Below are 19,262 nucleotides of genomic sequence, written 5' to 3'. Positions count from 1 at the left end.
CACATAAATAGGAAGTGAGAGCGCATCCTATGCAACATTTCCACACGAATGCGCGTCCACGAGATTAACACACTGAATTCACACAGCGAACGTGACTTGTTGTTGCTTTTTCTTTTTTCCCCCCATCTCTCTTTATCTTTTTTTTTTTTTTTTTTGGCATTAGTGCAGCCTGTCTCCGCGATGTGGCCTCGGCTGATGCGCGCGCTCAGTGGTGCGGCGGCACGCGGACACTGAGCGAGCGCGCGAGCCGGCGACCGACCCTCCTCAGCGAGCGCGCTTCCGCGGGTAACCGTCGCGCTGCGCACGCGGGCAAACGGGGGTCTCCCGTAGCGGGGGGCGGGGGGGAACAAAAAAAAAAAAAAAAGGTGTGCGTTTCCGTCGCGGAGGCGCGGCTCAACTCGGGCGCTCCGTGGCTGAAGGTCTGTCTCAAGTCGGCGACGCTTTTTCTCCTTTATTCCCCCTCCGCTTCGTGGCGCCGAACATCTGGGAGGGCGATGGGAGCCTGAACCCCCCGCAGAGCCCGTTTCTTTTTCTATATGCTGCCTTATTTGTAAAGGGCAGAGGCAGAGGCAGAGGACCAAGTTGTGGAAGAGCCCCGATCGATCGGGACGGGACGGGACGGGACGGGACGGGAGGCTCGCCGAGATGATGATGATGATGATGATGGCTCCCTCCGCTGCCACTTTGTCGCTCCTCTATCTCCTCATCCTCACTGTGGCAAGTAAGTGAAACGCTCGCAACGGCTAGCTCGAGCGGGAGCGAACGGGGTGCTTCTCGGGGAGTGCGTGTGCGCGGCGCGCGGGCGGAGGAGCGCGCGCGCGCGCTCGCGCGCCCCGCGAAAACGGCGAGACGCGCCTTGTGTGTGCGCGCGGCGCGGCGCGGAGCGGCACCTTTTTGTCGGCTTTTTCGGGAAAGTTCGTAGGGCGCGCTCACGTTCGGCCTTTGAATGTCATCATCATGTGCAGGTGTGAATGAAAGAAAGAAAGGCTCGGAAAGGTGCGAGTGCTGTCTGCTGCTTCTGCAGGTGAAGAGTATGAAAATATTTGTCGACTGCCTTATTTCCAAAACATTCTGTTGTAAGGTGTCACGTGGCGATAGGAAAACTTGAATGGAAAGTGGAAGAACACGAACAGTGGAGTAGTGTCTTATATAATATATAAATTAATACATGTATATACATGCATAGTGTCATATATATGGAATGAGCTTCTATGCATATATTCTTTTATAGAGGCTCTATACATGTCTATTATATGTGTACAGTAGATGGGATTCAAACCTGCAACCTTTGGGTTCAAAGGAGAGGTAGCAGTTCTGACCACTGCAGTACTATTTACCAGTACACAACAAATGGGTCCTGCAGCTCTTCTCCAGCACAGTTTCTGCACCTACAAAGCGCTCATTGTGCCCATCCTGTTGTTTCAAATCGACATTATTTTGTGCAGATGAAGAGACATTCTGATCCTGCAAAAATGTACATCTTTCATAGCTGCTTTTTTTGTGAGACAACAATATCACACTGTTGGAAAGGAGTATGCAGTAGTAAATCATAGTGTAGTGCTCAGAACTACTGCCTTTGAACCCAGAGGTTGCAGGTTTGAATCCTCTCTTTAGCTGTACACATATGTACATTCATAGAGCCTCTATATATAAAAGAATATGTGTGTGTAAAAAATGTAAACTATTATTTACCACTACATATAATTTATATAGTAGTGTAATGGTCAGAACTGCTACCTTTGAACTCAAAGGTTGCAGGTTTGAATCCCATCTTTAGCTGTAGTATCCTTGAGCAAGGTAGTACTTTAAATTTCTCCAGTAAAGTTACCCAGCTGTTTAAACAGGTAAATAATTCTAGGTAGCTTAACATTGTAAGTTGGTTTGCGTAACAGAGTCGGATAAATGAATGAATATGCGTTTATATTGGGTAGGAAGATAGAACCAATATGAAAAAGGGGTGCTATTAATTTCTTTATTGCTAAGAGTATAATATATATACGTGTGTGTGTGCAGGTTTTATACATAATATAGGTTGATTGATTGTTGAAGTGAAGATGTATACAGTGTTGCTAAAAACGGTGAAGCACATTTTAAGTGTGTCAAAAGTGCCACATGATGTTGCAGGCTGTTCTAAAGTATTGTTTATAATATATTTTTGGGCTTCATAAAATCTATGCATGCATATATTCTTATATATCCATATATTATATATGCATATATTATTATATCCAGACATTGTTAAAAGATCTCTGTTTTTATGAAGCAAGTCAGTCAACTCAGCACAGCGTTCATCATTTATTTTGTGACCTCAAAGGATATTAACTAATGAATTTATAACTGATTGATTGTTATAATTGTAAATAGCCAATTATCTTGATACATATGAATAATCAACTTATTATACTGTATATCAACCTAATTATGTGCATGTAATTATTTGCAGTTAGTTGTATAAGATGTATGATTAAGTTTAACTGACTTGATATATAATTAAGTTTACGTATACTGTGCATATTTGAAAAACAGGTCAAAGCAACACATTAGAGCTAAACAAGCAGTTTGGTTGAGCACATTGAGATGTTTTATGCAGCCCGTTTGGTGGAGTTAATAAAATGCTCTTCCACAGAGCTTGCCATGTGGTTCAATAGTGACAGTCTTGAGGTTTTAGAGTTATACAACGCAGCAGTAATGCACTAGGTGGTGATGAATTCTGATGATGTCAGTAGCTGAGCAGATATTTATTTTTTTTGCAGTGCATATGTTAAATTTTGCTCTTCCCGCTGTAGTCGTATTGGAGAAACGTCACCCTGCCCACTCGCGTGCGTCACTCATGTGTATGTAAACCTGAGAAAATGCCCTTCCTTGTTGTGCGAGTACCATGTTTTGCTCACCAAGACATCTACTGATCATGGTTGTATATTTTTCACCATTTCCATTAGCTAAAGGTTTGACCGAAAAGAAAGTGACTCCAGCAGGACCCAGTTTAGTTTATGCGCCCTTCTGAGGGCTAGTTTTTCTTCATACAAAACGTTAAGGAACGTGTAACATCATGTAGGGTCAAAGTGTGACAAATTCACACACACTCCTCAATGGAAGGTCAGCTGCCATTGGTTGCAGCTCAAGATGAAAAAATCTGAGTCTGAGATCAAGTCATTGGACAAAGGTGAGATAGATTATCAGGTTTATTCTTTACAGTTTTCACATGTAAAATTTTGTTCAGTCAAACAATTATATTTTCACCACAATTATTGATGGGGTTGGTTCTACACAGCGCATATGAAATAGTGATCTATCGAAATATTTGAAAATAGTCCAAAAGACCGAGGAAGTATTTTATGAAAAACACTAAAGTGTATTTTAATTTGTGTTGAATATATTTATATACACATATATAGGATGTATATGGGATATATAAGATATATATACATTTCTATCAGAATACTTTGTTGATATGTGTTCCACATGCATCTGGGATATTTTCTAATAGCTGCACTGAATAATCTAAGTGTACCATTTATAAAGTGAGAGATTAACGTATATCCGAGCTGAGCATTGCCTCTCGCTGAGTGCAGTGCTCTCACACAACTGTGTCCTCCTCACACCTGTGTCATTTTAATCCACCCTCAGGGTCTGATGAGATCTTTGCTCATTTGGTTATTGCAAAGCATTTTGAATCCAGCAGGGCAGATTAAATGCTCTCACACCTGCAGTAAACACATCTAGCAGCCCAGAGATTAGAGAAGTCAGGCATGGTATAACAATTCCCTTCCAAATCTGCCTTTTATAGATATTGTTTACATAGCCGGCGATGTAACTGTGCAGTGTACTGGCACAAGTGAATAGATGTGTATGTGTTTATTAAAACACCTGCCTGGTTCTAGTTAAAGACATTATGCTGAACTTTATGATTTATGCAACGCTGCAGAAACCAAAGTGCAAAGCCAGGAAACTTTGTAACATGAAGTTTATTTATTGCTGTTTCGTCATTTTGACGACATTAATGATATTTGCATGTTAATGTAAATATTAATATGTTTACGTAAACATGTATAAATGTAACAGCGACAGAGGGCGTCACGGCATGTGGGTGGTGCGAGAGGACATGGGTTCGATTCCCGCTCAGTCTGTATGGAGTTTGCATGTTCTCCCTGTGTCTGTATGGGATTCCTCCGGGTGCTCTGGTTTCCTCCCACAGTCCAAAGACATGCTCTTCAGGTTCACCATAGTGTGTGAGTGACAGGGAGAGAGTGTGTGTGTTTCACTGACGCATGGATGAGTGACCCAGTGTAAGTAGTGTATCTAGGTGCTCTGGTTTCCTCCCACAGTCCAAAGATATGCTGTTCAGGTTCACCCATGGTGTGTGAGTGACAGAGTGTGTATCTGTGTGCTCCACTGATGTATGGATGAGTGACCCATTGTAAGTAGTGTATCTAGCAGTGTAGATCACCACTGTGAATAAGGTGTGTGGGCTCATAACACTACAGAGTTCATTGGAAGTTGGTTTGAAGAAAAGTGTCTGCTAAATAAATAAATAAATGTAATGTGTCTCAAGAGTGTGATTGATACCTGTTGAAGCTTTCTGTCAAAATTTTTCTTTACGAAAATCAAAAAAAGGTACCACGGTGTGAGTGCCAGAGCGATCTGATAGAGACAGCCGGATGCTTCATAAGGATATACGGTATTCGCAGTGTCAGGCGATAATGTTCACTGTCAGCTGTGAGACAGACCTTTCGTCAATGCAGACACAGAGTGGAAAAAAGGCTGAAGTGTGCGAGACACTGACCTTATAGGGAGCTCTGCAGATGGTAGTCCTCTGAATTATTTACGCAGGATATTTTTGTTGCTGAAACAATTTAATATTTATTTACCGGAGAACAAAGGGGGGGAAATTTCTGTGTCTGTGTGCTCTCTCAACCCGAGTCCTTGTCATTTAGGTTCGTGCATCTGCTTTGCTGCGGATGTATCTCTAGGAGGAAACATTATTTGATGCTGGATTGTTCATGCAGCAAAATGCTTCTGGATGGTATTTCAGTCTCAGCTCAGCTGCCGCAGTGTTTTGCTGAAGTGTTTCGTGAGATCACGTGTGTGTGTGTGTATATGTTAAGAAAAGCGACTTAACACGTCACACTTTGGGAACTCTGAAAACATTGTTTTTCAGCTCTACCATAACCCACATGTGGTACATTATGGAACCTGCTTTTTACAGGAAGTCTTCATGTTTAGTCCAACTGGGAATAAAGACTAGTATGTCATTGAAGAATGGATATGACTGCTGTTGTACTGAGGAAAAGTACAATTCCCTATCAGATGGAAAAAATAAATAAAATTAAATGAAGTCAAACTGCATTGTTTCTGCACTTTCATCATATTTAACTTACATTTTAATAAAATGGGATTTAAATAATCTCATAATAAGATTTTCAGTTATTTGCCTCTTTTCTGAGAATGAGCCAGTTATTCTTTGAGGTAGACAACCATGCTACGTTTACTTCTCATAATAATAATAATAATAATAATAATAATAATAATAATAATAATAATAAAGTAGGCTAGACCAGGTATAAGTGAACAATCTTTATCAGATGTGAATCTAATCACAGAGATTGAGGAGCAATTATATTATGCTGTCTGAACACTTCTGTATGGACAAAGACTCTTATACTTAACCCCACTTGACCTTCATATCATAACAGGCTTCTCGACACATTAGAAAATATAGAAGGTGCTAAGAAGGTGAGTGCATAAATGAACCTTTAATCACAGTTTTACGCAGCTCATTAAACCCAAGCCTGAATCCACTTCCTGTGTGTTTGTTAATCCCTTTAGTCATAGATTCCCGTTATGAGGGAACGTGGAGCCCAGGGGGACTTCGGGGAAATGTCTCGAGGGGCTTTAGGCAAACAGATTCACTGAAGGTAAATTAGTTTTATTTGCAAATTATCTGTTGAAATCCCTTTTGATGCGCTTGCTTCATTAGCTCACATTTTCGGTATTTTTAACGTATGCCGCACAATAAAGCATATTGACGTTGCACATAATTGAGATTACAGTTTTCCATTTTATGAGAACACCTGTGCTCCTGACTTTTTGAGAACCTGACCTTGATTTTATTGAAAATCCTAATACCTAGTGCTTAAGGTCAATATTAAAGTACTGGTAGTTCTGATGTCGCACACTTTGTCCTTTTGGACTTAATACCATTGTCTGCCTTCTATACACTGAATGCAAAAGAAAATGACTCCATATGTTCTTGTCAATAGGTCTTTGTGGGTTGCATCTGCGAATAGAGCAGTTATACACTTTAATCTGTCTTTAATTTACATTTATTTAGCAGACGCTTTTCTCCAAAGCAACTTCCAGTGAACTTTATGTAGTGTTATCAGCCCTCAGCTCTCTCTGTCACTCACACACTATGGGTGAACCTGAACAGTGTGTCTTTGGACTGTGGGAGGAAACCAGAGCACCACAGTCTGAACAGCATGTCTTTGGAGTGTGGGAGGAAACCAGAGCGCCCAGAGGACACCCACACAGACACGAGGAGAACATGCAAACTCCACACAGACCGAGCAGGGATCAAACCCACATCCTCTTTCACCACCCAGGCGCTGTTTCGCTGCGTGAGACAAAATTCTGGAAAGATGCCTTGGAAGAGTTGTTGAGCGTGTTTTTCCGATACACCCCAAGGTGGCCTCTTTCTTTACACACAGGCTCGGTCAGTGCTGTGTATGAAAGGTACAGCTACATTCAGCTCTCCCGCTTGCAGATGCCTGACAGGTTTGAGCAGGAAACTTGCACACCCTCAACATCAGTGAAGAAATGCTAACTATATTTTGCCAGTAGGGTTAAATTTGATCTGAGCCATCAGACTGTGTCCTTCATAGATCACCAGCGGCCTGTCTTCTATATGGCGACACTTGGTTCTGAAATCCAGGAACACACATATGTATCTGTGCCAGGATGCTCTGTGAGGAGTTCTTCAGACGTGATTTATGGGTTATGTAACACCAGAGACGCCTCTGGGACAGGACCAATGCCACCCTTAACTGGTTTACATGGACTACGATCAACCATAAAGCCGAACATCCTTCTTCAACCAGATTAAAAATAATTCTGCAGCACTGTGACCAACTCCTATACTTAATTTCATCCTCAGTTTAATGAGAGATTTGAATCTAATTAAACACATTCGATACGCTTTGAAAAGTTCCTGGAAAAGCTAAAGGCAGCTGTGGACTTGAGCATTGCTTTTTTTTTTTGTCTGCTGTCTTGTGTGCATCTATTGGGAAGCTGCTCTCCCCAAGGATCCCCAGTATTGACAGTGATTTGTGTAATTCCCCATCTGCAGTTTACGAAACTCTGCTTCAGGAGATTGACAGGCTGAAGACAAGAATCCAAGCTGTGCATCCCCACGAAAAGCTCAACATACAAGGGGGAAAAAACGGGAACAATTTCTGAAAATTTACAGTAATAGGTCCACCTCCAATTATTATGTACCAGCTGTAAAATGTTGCCATGTATTTCTAATCCAGTTTTAAATCTGTGCATTTTTAGTGTATTTTTTTCACGTCTTTGTGTCTGCATGTTCTGAGACAGTCACTTACAGATGTTTCAGTTTTGAGCCATATACATCATATGCTGTTTATTTGGATTTTCTAGAGCAGTTGGGTTCAGATGTGGCCAACCACAAATGGTAAAGGGAGCTTTGGAAAGTTGGGTGTTTAAATAAATTTAAAAAAAAAAAAACTTAAAAGCTATTGAATCAATTCCTAGTTTGCCGACACAGCATGATATACAGTATTACACCTATTTAAGGTTATTTTTTGTGATTAAACATGTGAGTAAATTACATGCTCAACAAGAAAAAATAAAACATTGTGAGGCCACATCACAGATGCTGTTGTTAACCTGCTAAACATCAGCTTGAAAGGATTTTTCCTGCCTTACTTATTCGACCACAGGTTGTGCATTTACAGAAACGAAAGCCGTTCCTCATCGATTATCGGTCAGTGGTATTAACAAATGATTGATTGTACACATAGGAGAGAAAATCTCTAAAGAGGGAAGAACGGTAATTCATTGAAAGCCACCTATGCTAACCCAAAGTTAATTGGCTGAATTGGAATGACTGTATTTAGCTGATACTTTTTCCAAAGTGACTTACAACTATTTAGTCATTTGTATAGCTGGGTAATTTTACTGGTGCGATTCAGTGTACTACTTTACTCAAGGGTACTATAGCTAGAGATTGAACCTGTGACCTTGAGAATTAGAGACAGCAGCTCTAACCACTATGTTACCACCTTGATAAAGTCTGTTCCCTGACAAATACTTTATGGTTGGCAGCCAAACCAGACCCCATACACCTGGATTGAGAGCAACTTCTTACAAGGGTTCAGTTAGCACAAATGAGTACAGGTGGTCCCAGATTTACAATGGTTCTACTTACGATTTTTTTCGACTTTACGATGGTGAGCTGGCGAGAGACATTCAGTAGAAACTGTACTTCGAATTTTTTTTTTCTTTTCCTGGGCAACCAGTAAGCAGAGCGATACTCTCTCACAATGCTGGGCAGTGGCAGCGATCTGCATCTCCCAATCTATCACGCAGAGGCGTGTATTAGGTGTATTACATGCATTTTCGACTTACGATATTTTCGACTTATGATGAGTTTCGTGGAACGTAACCCCATCTTAAACTGGGGACCACCTGTGCAGCCAGTCGACCAAACCAAGGATTTCATTTAGTGGGACCAAAAGTGAGCAGGAAGGAGATTTTGAGAATGGTTACTTGATGAACGTTTGAGTTTTTCGACAGCAATCTGTTAGTTTTTGTTGTTTCGTTGTTGAGATTCTTCCTTTGAATTTTTGTGGTCTATAATCTGAATATTTATTTTTAAAATTTATTTTCCCCTCTGAGGAGTTCATGCTGTTAAGGTTTTTTTTTTTTAACTTTCATAATCATGGGTGGTAAATCCAGTAATAAGGTGTCCAAAACCTGATTGTGTCCACAGACCGGTGGGTCACAAATTATATTTACCGAAAGTTAAATTAGTTGCTCTCAAGGTCACAACACTAGAAGTGGACCTGACGATACAGTTCTCAGGTTGTGCTGATGACTGACACAATATGAAGGTGAAGTGAAATGATGTGATTTGATTGTGTGATTTGTCTGAAACTCTGTTCAGTTACATTTCACAATTTTTTTCATTATGTTCTGTAAAAAAAAAAAAAAAAAGTATATTTTTGGCGGCATAGGGGCACAGTGGGCAATTCTGGCACTACAGAGCTCTTTGTCTGTGGAAGTAGATGTCTGACTCCAGCTCAGTCTGTGGCGTTTGCATATTTTCCCCATGTCTGCATGGGTTTCCTCTGGGTGCTCTGGTTTCCTCCCACAGTCCAAAAACATGATATTCAGGTTCCCCCATAGTGTGTAAGTGACGGAGAGAGTGTGTTCCACTGAGGTATGGATTAGTGACCCATTGTAAGTAGTGTATCTAGCAGTGGAAGTCTTCAGGTGCTCTGGTTTCCTCCCACAGTTCAAAGGCATGCTGTTCAGGTTCATCCATAGTGTGTGAGTTACAGAGAGAGTGTTCCACTGATGTATGGATGAGTGACCCAGTGTAAGTAGTGTATCTAGCAGTGTAAGTCACCATGGTGAATAAGGTGTGTGGACTGATAACACTACATAGAGTTCATTGGGAGTTGCTTTGGAGAAAAGTGTCTGCTAAATAAATAAATGTAAATGTAAAGCGATTTCAGAGTTCCATGTTGTGCTGCTATCATCTGCACAGTACGGTGCTGCAGTAGCACACGCTTCGCAACGGGATGCTCCACCATTGTGGTGGTTAAGGAGAGACAGTGTGTGGTGAGGCTATCCCCTCTCCTGCTCCTCTCTCCATCTCACCTCTCATGCCCCTCTTTTTGCTGTCCTGTCGAAACTGTTTTTCCTCCCTTGGCTGCAGCCGCCGAGGGCTCCGTCTGGGGCGACGGAGGCAGCAACTGCTGCCTGGATTCCGCGGGAGCACCGTGATTCCCGGTCACACTGTGACAAGACCTTCTGAACTGAAACCACACACCTGCCTTGCTGTTCCGCCACCACACCGCTTTTCCCACAAGACGCTGGAGCTGTTCGGTGTTCACACTCTCCTCGTTACACCTGTCTGTGGGTTGAGCGTGTATGTGCAACATGCTTTCTGCCCATGGTGTCTCTGTACGTGGAGCTGTCCCATCGCAGGTGCAGGGCTGTGGGGTTGAATATCTTTGCATATGTTTACTGTGGTTTTATCCCACACAGCTGAGGTTCCTGCAATGGAACGTGCTTTCATGCATCACAACATCTTTCAAGATCATTTTTGTATTTCCTGCCTCACTCTCACTCCTAGAGACAGCCACTTGAGGAATATGCACTAGTAAAAACAGGTTTGAAGGTCATAGAGAGTATTGGTGGTCTTCGTAGCTCGGGTTGATGGTTGAGGTGTTCGGTTGTTCGCCGAAGCGTCCAACACAAATCACACAACTTGAACACTGATGATGTCACCTCGACTGGTGATGAAACGTCTGCAACCTAAATGCCAAGCTCGGCGAACAACCGAACACCTCAAAAACAGGTTTATCGGCCAGAGGAGCTGTGCCTCAGTGATCACCTCCTATCTGATGCTCTCAGCCTGTTGTGAAAAGCACTTCTGCAAAAGTTTGAGATCTACGTTGCTTAGGAGGACCATGTTGGTTCGAAAAAGAAATGTACAGTTGACCCTTGAGCAACACGGGTTTGAACTGCATGGGTCCTCTTATACTCGGATTTTTTTTCAATAAATATATTGGAAAAATTTTAGGAAATTTGCGACATTTTGAAAAAACTCACAGACAAACTGCGTAGCTTATAAATATCAAAAAAATTAAGAAAGTCTTAGGTATGTCATGAATGCATCATATACACACACACACACATTTTCAGAACCGCTTGTCCCATACGGGGTCACGGGGAACCGGAGCCTACCCGGCAACACAGGGCGTAAGGCCGGAGGGGGAAGGGGACATACCCAGGACGGGACGCCAGTCCGCCACAAGGCACCCCAAGCAGGATTCGAACCCCAGACCCACCGGAGAGCAGGACTGCGGCCCAACCCACTGCGCCACCGCACCCCCCGCATCATATACAGTACTGTGCAAAAGTTTTTGGCACTTGGGGAAAAAGCTGTAAAGTGAGAATGATTCCAAAAATAATGCGCCTAATTAATAAACTTCCTACAAAGCTTAGTAACCATCCATTGTCAACAACCACTTGGTGTGGTGGGTTTGGCGGGGTCCCGCTCTCTGGTGGGTCTCGGGTTCGAGTCCGGCTTGGGGTGCCTTGTGATGCCTTGTGATGAACTGGTGTCCTGTCCTGGGCGTGTCCCCTTGTGCCCTGTGTTGCTGGGTTAGGCTCCGACTTGCCACGCCCCCCCCTTGGGACAAGTGGTTTCAGTCAATGTGTGTACTTTCTTTCTTTACTGACATACAAAAGCTGGTACTGTAACTTTTTGCAGAAGGAATGCTTGGAAATTTAAAATATGCTCTTTCCCATTGACACTAATGCAGAAGACATTAAATAACCATCTAAAACAAATATTTTTGTCAAACATCTAAGTGCCTACGACTTTTGCAGAATATTGTATATATTGATACTAGTGTATTTTATCAGTTACTACCATAAAATATACACATAATACATATAACATCTACACTGGTTTGTATCATATATGACAATATTGATGTAGGTAATGACAGACGATTCATCTTGTAAACATAGGCGTAAAATTCCCGTATCCATTGATACAGTGCAGTACTGTAAATGTATTTTCTCCTCCTTATGATTTTCTTGATAACATTTTCTTTTCTCTAGCTTACTAGATTGTAAAAATACAGTATATAAAACATATGCAAAATATGTGTTAGTTCGACTGTTCGTGTTATCGGTAAGGCTTCCGCTCAACAGTAGGCTATTAGTATTTGAGTTTTTTGGGAGTCAAAAATTATACGCGAATTTTCGACTGCGCGGGGGGTCGGCACCCCTAACCCCTGCGTTGTTCAAGGGTCAACTGTAATTGCAAACTTACATTTGAACTTTCATCCCTCCTTTATGCTTTTGAGTCAAAGAGATGAACCATGTCCAATAAATGGACATGTAGGACACATTGATCAGCTCAGCCTCTGAACTCTTGTGACCAAAGTGAGGTTTGGCAGACCTCAGAGGTCTCACAGTGAGAACGTTTAAGGATTTAAAGCGAGCTGATCTCTAAAATGGGCAACTGATCGCTTCTGGTACCGAGGCCGTCTGCAGCGATACACACTGAGGGATCACAACTGCTCGCTCTCTCTTTCTCCAGCGACAGGACGTGTGCTCTGCATACAAATCGAGTGCCTTCAACGCCGTTGCCACTTCGTGTCTTCTTCCTTTTCGTTTTCCACACCTGAATGCTCCTTGCCCTCGTGGGGGGGGGTTAGTAGGCATGATTTGGGCCCTTCATTAAGCTCAGAACAGATAATCAGATGCACATAAATCAAATTTTCTTCCACCTTGCTGCAGCTGCCATGGCCGCCAACGCCGAAGAGAGGCTGGTCAACTACCTGCTGGGCCCTGAGCGCTACAACAAGCTCATTCGTCCCGCAGTCAACAAGAGCCAGCAGGTCACCGTCGCCATCCAAGTGTCCCTGGCACAGCTCATAAGTCTGGTCAGTACACTGCCCTCGAGGGGCCCAGAGCTCTCATATGACCCCTAGACAAGCCCCCTTTGCCCAGGGCGAAGTGTTCAGCCAAAGGAGAGAATTAACCTGTCACCATCAATCCAGAAAATGGACTGTTTACATCCTTTCTCCTCTGAGTTCATGGCATCAGCTGAGCTTTTGAGTCTTTTGGTCACAGAATTCAGCCCTTTTCTCTTTAAATTTTGGCATGGCCTATCAAAACAGCCCCTAGCAGCATACACTACGAATCACTATGAATACCAATACTGTTAATTAAAGTTAATGATAACTCAACAGCCAGCACACGAGCCCCAACAAATCCCCATGTTTGTTTTTTATCTAAATACGGCTTATGCAGCCCTATAATCACATTTCTGTCTCCAATAGTACTGGTGCATTATTTATATAGAGAGAATATTAAGTACAGTTAGTATTGTAGTTGATAGGGTAGAGAAAGATAAGATTTATGGAAATGTTAATCAAAAGGACCCGGCAAAGAAATACATTTCCACTGACGCACCAGTTGCTTTTCTAGCAGCTCATGATGGTTATTGACTGTGATTATGACTTATGATGGCCGTGCTCTCGTTTTCATTTACAGAATGAGAGGGAACAGATCATGACTACCAATGTATGGCTCACTCAGGTCAGTAGTGCATATTGGGTTTCCATCTCAGCATACATACAACATGCAAGGAGTGACAGAATACAGATGGTCCCCGACATACGATGGGGTTACGTTTCGATAAACCCATCGTAAATCAAAAATGTCCTAAGTCGAAAACGCATTTAATACGCCTAACCTACCTGACATCATCGCTTCATATCCTTTAAGATGGTTGAGGTCGTCGATTGCGAACGTCCAAGTTCACGTGCGATGGCCATTACAGGCTTGTTGCCTTCATGCTGGGCAATTTTTTTGAGTTTCTTCTCAACAGTAATTTCCTTCCTCTTCTTCTCACCATTAGCAGGAGACACAGATGGGTGTTTCATAGACATGATGGATGCACAAAACACAACGTAGATACAGGGGGTGTCCAAAAAACTCTGGCTACGCAGAATTCAATTAAATTCGATTCAATTTATTTTTATAGAGCACTCTTCTCACGCAGTCACGAGGCAAGCAAAACATCAGAATGAAGAAACACAGAACACTATAGAGTATCATTTGTAGACACTAGTGACCGCGCGGCAGACTAGGAGTCGCGCATCTCTGCCACTGCCCAGCTGCCCAGCACCACGAGAGAGCATCTTACCGCATATCACTTGCCTGGGAAAAAAATCAAAATTCAGCGTATCGTTTTTTTCTGAATGTCTATCGCTAGCACACCATCATATCGACAAATCAAATCGACAAATCGTAAGTTGAACCATCATAAGTCGAGGAGCATCTGTACACAACATTGGAACAGGTGACTGACACACCAAGGCAACGGTGTGCAAATAATTAAAATAATATTTAAAATTATACATAGCACTCTAGAATTAAAACGTTTATTTTAATTATACTTATTTTGCTTCAGTCTTTCATTGTATATTCAAAGTTTCTGCTTCTTGTGCAATCATAAGCACACAGTGATACACTCATACATTATGTACAGTCACAAGTCACCCCGTTTACTGTGTTAAGCCATTATACCCATTCTGTCTGCTGTATGTAAGTGATCATGTTTGTATATTTAATTTGCTCTGTCTGACCGCTATACCTTGGCCTCACCCAGGAGTGGAATGACTACCGGTTGATGTGGGATCCACAGGAGTACGAGGGCATCCAGAAGCTCCGCATCCCGTCCCATCACATCTGGCTACCGGACATCGTCCTCTACAACAAGTGAGGGCTTTCGAGGCGTCTCCTCGGTTTAGCACCAGTTCAGGTTCTGCTAATGAGCACTCGGAGCGGTAATGGTATTAGACGTGGGCGCGGTTCGGTTCAGTGCTTCTGCCCATCATAACTAATTAGGACTGCCATATGACTTCTTGGAGAAAGAATGCCTAGAGCACAGAAGGAGAAAAAGTGTTGATTCGAGTTCCACTCTGATCTTCAGAACCCTTCCCCCAAACCGCCTCAGCTCAGAGACAAAGGTCACACTTGTAACTTCTAATGATAGCCATTCTTGCACATATGCCATGATGGATCTCTGCACTACTGTGCTGTGAGGGGGCATGGTTCTGCGAGCTTGTCGTGGAAATACCGGCCGTTCGATGTCTGGCCCACTGTACCCTTGATCAAGGACTTCAGAGAGTGTGGTTAAAAAAATGAAAACAGAAAAAAATTTAAGAGTTTTTTATTAAAATTCATAGGTCAAACCATACCAGGAAAATAACTGTAGATATGAGCCGCCCCTTTTTACATAACACCTATAATGACAGCAGAAGATGAGCTGTAAGTGTTTGTACGTCAAACGATCAACATGCTTCTGTTCAAAGTGGACTTTCACCATTAATTCAGTTCAATTTACATTTATTCATTTAGCTGATGCTTTTCTCCAAAGCGACTTACCATGTTACTCTACCTACGATTATCTACCCATTTATACAACTGTGTAATTTCAATGGAGCAATTTTAGGGGAAGTATCTTGCTCGGGGGTACTACAGCTGGAGATCTAACCTGCGACCTTTGGGTCCAAAAGCAGCAGCTCTAACCACTACGCTACCAGCCATCCCAACGCCAGTTTGTCTGTTCAATTATGGATGCATCTATTTATTATTGATACTACACAGAAAAGTTCTTGGTTGTGCATGATTTGCTTGTTATGATTCTTTAATCATGGTTTCCTTAAGGTATCACTCTCCATATTTAATAATCCAGTAGATACAGGAGACGGTCAAAAGGTTTGGTCATCATGGTTTTGACGGAGTCAGTTCTGATTGCACACACATCTTGTCAAAGTGCTAATGCAGAGTTAGTGCTGTGTAAACGGCTTATCAGTCAAGTCAAGTCAAGTGGGTTTTTATTCATATTATACTTCTCAGAATCCACGTGCAAACATATTACTTGTAAAAATTGCTACACTTCATATGTTAACACATTTGGTACTGCAGCTGAAATTCTCCAAATCTGTGACGCCCTTCATGAAAATGTCAACACAGAAATCGCAACTATGAATAGACTATGTATACTGGTGGTTTTTTTAAGGAGAGCAAAATAAATTCTGTTACAATGATTTAGTGGCATCATCAAAATAATTAGAAAAAAATGGCTCTCCATAAGCTTTCTGTCTCATTGTTTCTGTTAGTGCCGATGGAACTTATGAGGTCTCCTTCTACTGTAATGCTGTGGTCTCCAACAACGGCGATATCTTCTGGTTGCCCCCAGCCATCTACAAGAGCGCCTGCAAAATAGAAGTAAAGGACTTTCCCTTTGATCAGCAGAACTGCACACTCAAATTCCGGTCCTGGACCTACGACCACACCGAGATCGACCTCATCCTCACGAGTGACTTTGCCAGCCGAGATGACTTCACACCCAGCGGTGAGTGGGACATTGTGTCACTGCCGGGAAGGAAAAATGAAGACCCGAATGACGCCACCTATCTTGACATCACCTATGACTTTATAATCAAGAGGAAGCCTTTGTTTTACACAATAAACCTCATCATCCCCTGTGTGCTCATCACCTCGCTAGCTATCTTGGTCTTCTACCTGCCCTCAGACTGTGGCGAGAAGATGACACTGTGCATCTCTGTCCTGCTGGCCCTGACTGTCTTCCTACTCCTGATCTCCAAAATAGTGCCCCCCACATCACTGGCTGTGCCTCTTATAGGCAAGTACCTGATGTTCACCATGGTTCTGGTGACCTTCTCCATCGTGACCAGCGTGTGTGTGCTCAACGTACACCATCGATCACCCAGTACCCACACCATGCCTGAATGGGTCAAGAAGGTCTTCCTCCACAGGCTCCCTTCCTACCTCTTCATGAAGAGGCCTGGCAGCTCAAACGTACGCGAGAAGTTCCGGCGGAAGCAGCAGCAGAGGTCCCACTCCGACCTGAAGCCTGGGAAGGCCGAGGCGGAGTCTTTCTACGTCAACGAGGAATCGGCAAAGAAGTATGGCTGGAAGATCAGCGACCTTCCTGAAAACACAGAGTTCAGGAAGAGGATGACCATTAAGTGCAATGCAGATGTGCAGGAGGCTGTGGACGGGGTGCGCTTCATCGCTGAGCACATGAAGAGCGAAGATGACGATGAAGGCGTGAGTGTGGCCCGTACTGTGGCACGAATTCTCTTTAGTACTTGCATGTGATTATTATTATTAAATAGTTTACTGTACAGGTGGTCCTCGATTTACGATGGTTCGACTTGCGATTTTTTCGACTTTACGATGGTGAGCTGACGATAGACATTCAGTAGAAACCGTACTCCGAATTTTGAATTTTTTCCAGAGAGATGCGGTTGCAGTTATAGGGATTGTGGTAAATAAATTAATTTGTTTGGGGGAATTATGCTATCGGCACAAGCGATATGCGGTGCGGTACTCTCTCGTGATGCTGGGCAGCGGCAGCGATCCGTATTTCCCAGTCTGTCATACAGAGGTGGGTATTAGGTGTATTAAATGCATTTTCGACTTATGATCGCTTTCGTGGAACGTAACCCCATCGTAAATCGGGGACCACCTGTAAGTTCCTTTAATATACTGTGAAAAAAATGTTATACGTATAAAGAACGATGTGGACAAAGTTGTAGGAGTAATAATGAATATGTATTTATTTTGTCTCTAAGACTACCTGTTGCGAAAGATGGAGGATTTACTTTTCAGTTTTAAAAATGCAGTATTAAAAAAAAAGGAAAAAAGAAAAAATATAAGATCTGTATGGTGACGAAGATGTTGTGGCGTTCTTCAGATAATCGAGGACTGGAAGTACGTGGCCATGGTGATCGACCGCCTCTTCCTGTGGATCTTTGTCTTGGTGTGTGTGGTGGGAACGGCGGGACTCTTCATGCAGCCGCTCTTTCAGAGCTACAACACACCCGCCACCAGCGAAGTGTAAACACGCTGTGGCTACAGTTCAACCTGGTTGCGAAAACACAGATCCCTCCTCAAGAGACCGAAAAATCACACACCCAGAAGAAACTCAGGACTTCTTTCGCCGGCACTCTTCATTTCACTCTTTTTTTGGTTCTAAATATATCCTAAGTTACTTACTGTCAAATCACAATGTACTAATTACATAATATCTGATAAATTAAGTTTCGTCTTGCATGTAGAATATGGTGTTTATTTAGTGTTGAGGGGTAAGGAGACTTGTGTTCATGATTTATCTATTCTTAGCCCAGATTCGCAAGCGAATGGGGTCAAGATCAACAAAATTGACATCTCTGCTGTTACGGTGAGGTAACAATCATAAAGTTTGCTTTGGGAAGTATGATGACCTGCAAAGCTGTGACTTAGCAAGGTGTGATAACATATGTTTAAACAAAAAAAAGAGAAATCATACAGTACGTCAGTCTTTAGACACCAAAGCAATAAAATACACTGTTTATCACATCATAGGAAAACCTTTTTTCTCATTTGTTTTTTAGAAATGTATTTTTTTAGACAATATGCATTTTGAATTGACTAAATGATTCAGATGCCAGTAAATAAATCTATGGAGCCCTCTCTGGCTTTATAACTTTTTCGGGAGGTCGATTTCTCAAGCAGTTTTTATTAGCTTAATGACTACAGACTGAAGGGAGCAGCAATACGGTAGACTTTTTCTAGAAGACCATATCAACTTGCAGATTGGAGCGGAGAAGGATGCTTGCTGGATGAGCCGTTGTCAATGCCAGTACTTTTTACGCACTCCGGTTGTGTTCTCGTACCTTTCTCACTAAATGGCAGGTTGGCAAAGGCGCCACTTTGCTCGTCCTGCAGAAATCTCTGTAAGTATGCGCGCACGGCGTCTTCTCGTGCCACGTCTGTTCATAATTTCACGACCGAAACGACCGTCGCTTCCGCCGCTCAGCAGGAAGGTTTCTGCTGAAGACGTGTCCGAGCTGAAGTCGGTCTGTGATGTTTCTTTTTGTGAAGAATGTGGTGTTGCTTTTTTTCCCCTCCCAGTTTTCTTATTTTCATTGCCTGGGTAGGAAATGAATGCATACTTGACTGCTGAGGAAGACTTGAAAGGTCACAAGAACAAGAAAAATAAATCGAATTTAGGTACCAATAAAAGACGAGCTCGAAAAAGAATTGCTCAGAGCTCTTCAGCTGTAACCCGAACAGTGAATGTATCTGTCTGGGTGACTGGTTTACAATTAATTGGTTTGCCTCATATTAGAGACATTCTGAATTTCAACAACAAATCCACATGACAACCTTTGAACAGAATATAATTTTTAGAAAAAATTGGATCATATGTTTATTCATTTAGCTGGCACCTCTATCCAAAGCAACTTAGAACTACTTACCCATGTATACAGCTGAGTAATTTTACTGTAAAAATTTAAGACAAGTACCTTGCTGATGGGTACTAATACCTGGAGCTGGGATTAAAACCTGCAGCCGTGCCACTAAAAAGCAGTAGCTCTGTCCACTATACTGCAAGATGCTCACAGATTAAA

The 19,262-nt window shown here is 42.5% G+C and overlaps 1 protein-coding gene across 2 annotated transcripts; it reads left to right on the top strand.

Annotated features, from left to right (window-relative positions):
• The first annotated feature begins 261 nt into the window (after positions 1-261).
• Positions 262-18,807, top strand: chrnb5b (cholinergic receptor, nicotinic, beta 5b). Of its 2 annotated transcripts, XM_029252469.1 has the most exons (7): positions 262-419; positions 557-721; positions 12,565-12,710; positions 13,324-13,368; positions 14,444-14,553; positions 15,960-16,914; positions 17,564-18,807. In XM_029252469.1, the coding sequence occupies exons 2-7, from the start codon at positions 646-648 to the stop codon at positions 17,708-17,710; spliced, it is 1,479 nt and encodes a 492-aa protein (XP_029108302.1). In that variant the 5' UTR covers positions 262-419; positions 557-645; the 3' UTR covers positions 17,711-18,807. The 2 variants fall into 2 exon arrangements, with proteins under 2 accessions (XP_029108302.1, XP_029108301.1); XM_029252468.1 differs by having other exon boundaries at positions 262-721.
• The last annotated feature ends 455 nt before the right edge of the window (positions 18,808-19,262 follow it).

The sequence above is a fragment of the Scleropages formosus genome, chromosome 5, assembly GCF_900964775.1.
Source record: "Scleropages formosus chromosome 5, fSclFor1.1, whole genome shotgun sequence".
Taxonomy (NCBI): Eukaryota; Metazoa; Chordata; class Actinopteri; order Osteoglossiformes; family Osteoglossidae; genus Scleropages; species Scleropages formosus.
This window is presented reverse-complemented; position numbering and strand designations above follow the sequence as displayed.

What these genes read in the sequence shown, in the direction of transcription:
- chrnb5b (XM_029252469.1), top strand. Translation starts at nt 646, where the DNA reads ATGATGATGATGATGATGATGGCTCCCTCCGCTGCCACTTTGTCGCTC. An exon ending in CCTCATCCTCACTGTGGCAA is followed by an intron (nt 722 to 12,564) that starts GTAAGTGAAACG and finishes ACCTTGCTGCAG; the next exon opens with CTGCCATGGCCGCCAACGCC. An exon ending in GCGAAGATGACGATGAAGGC is followed by an intron (nt 16,915 to 17,563) that starts GTGAGTGTGGCC and finishes GGCGTTCTTCAG; the next exon opens with ATAATCGAGGACTGGAAGTA.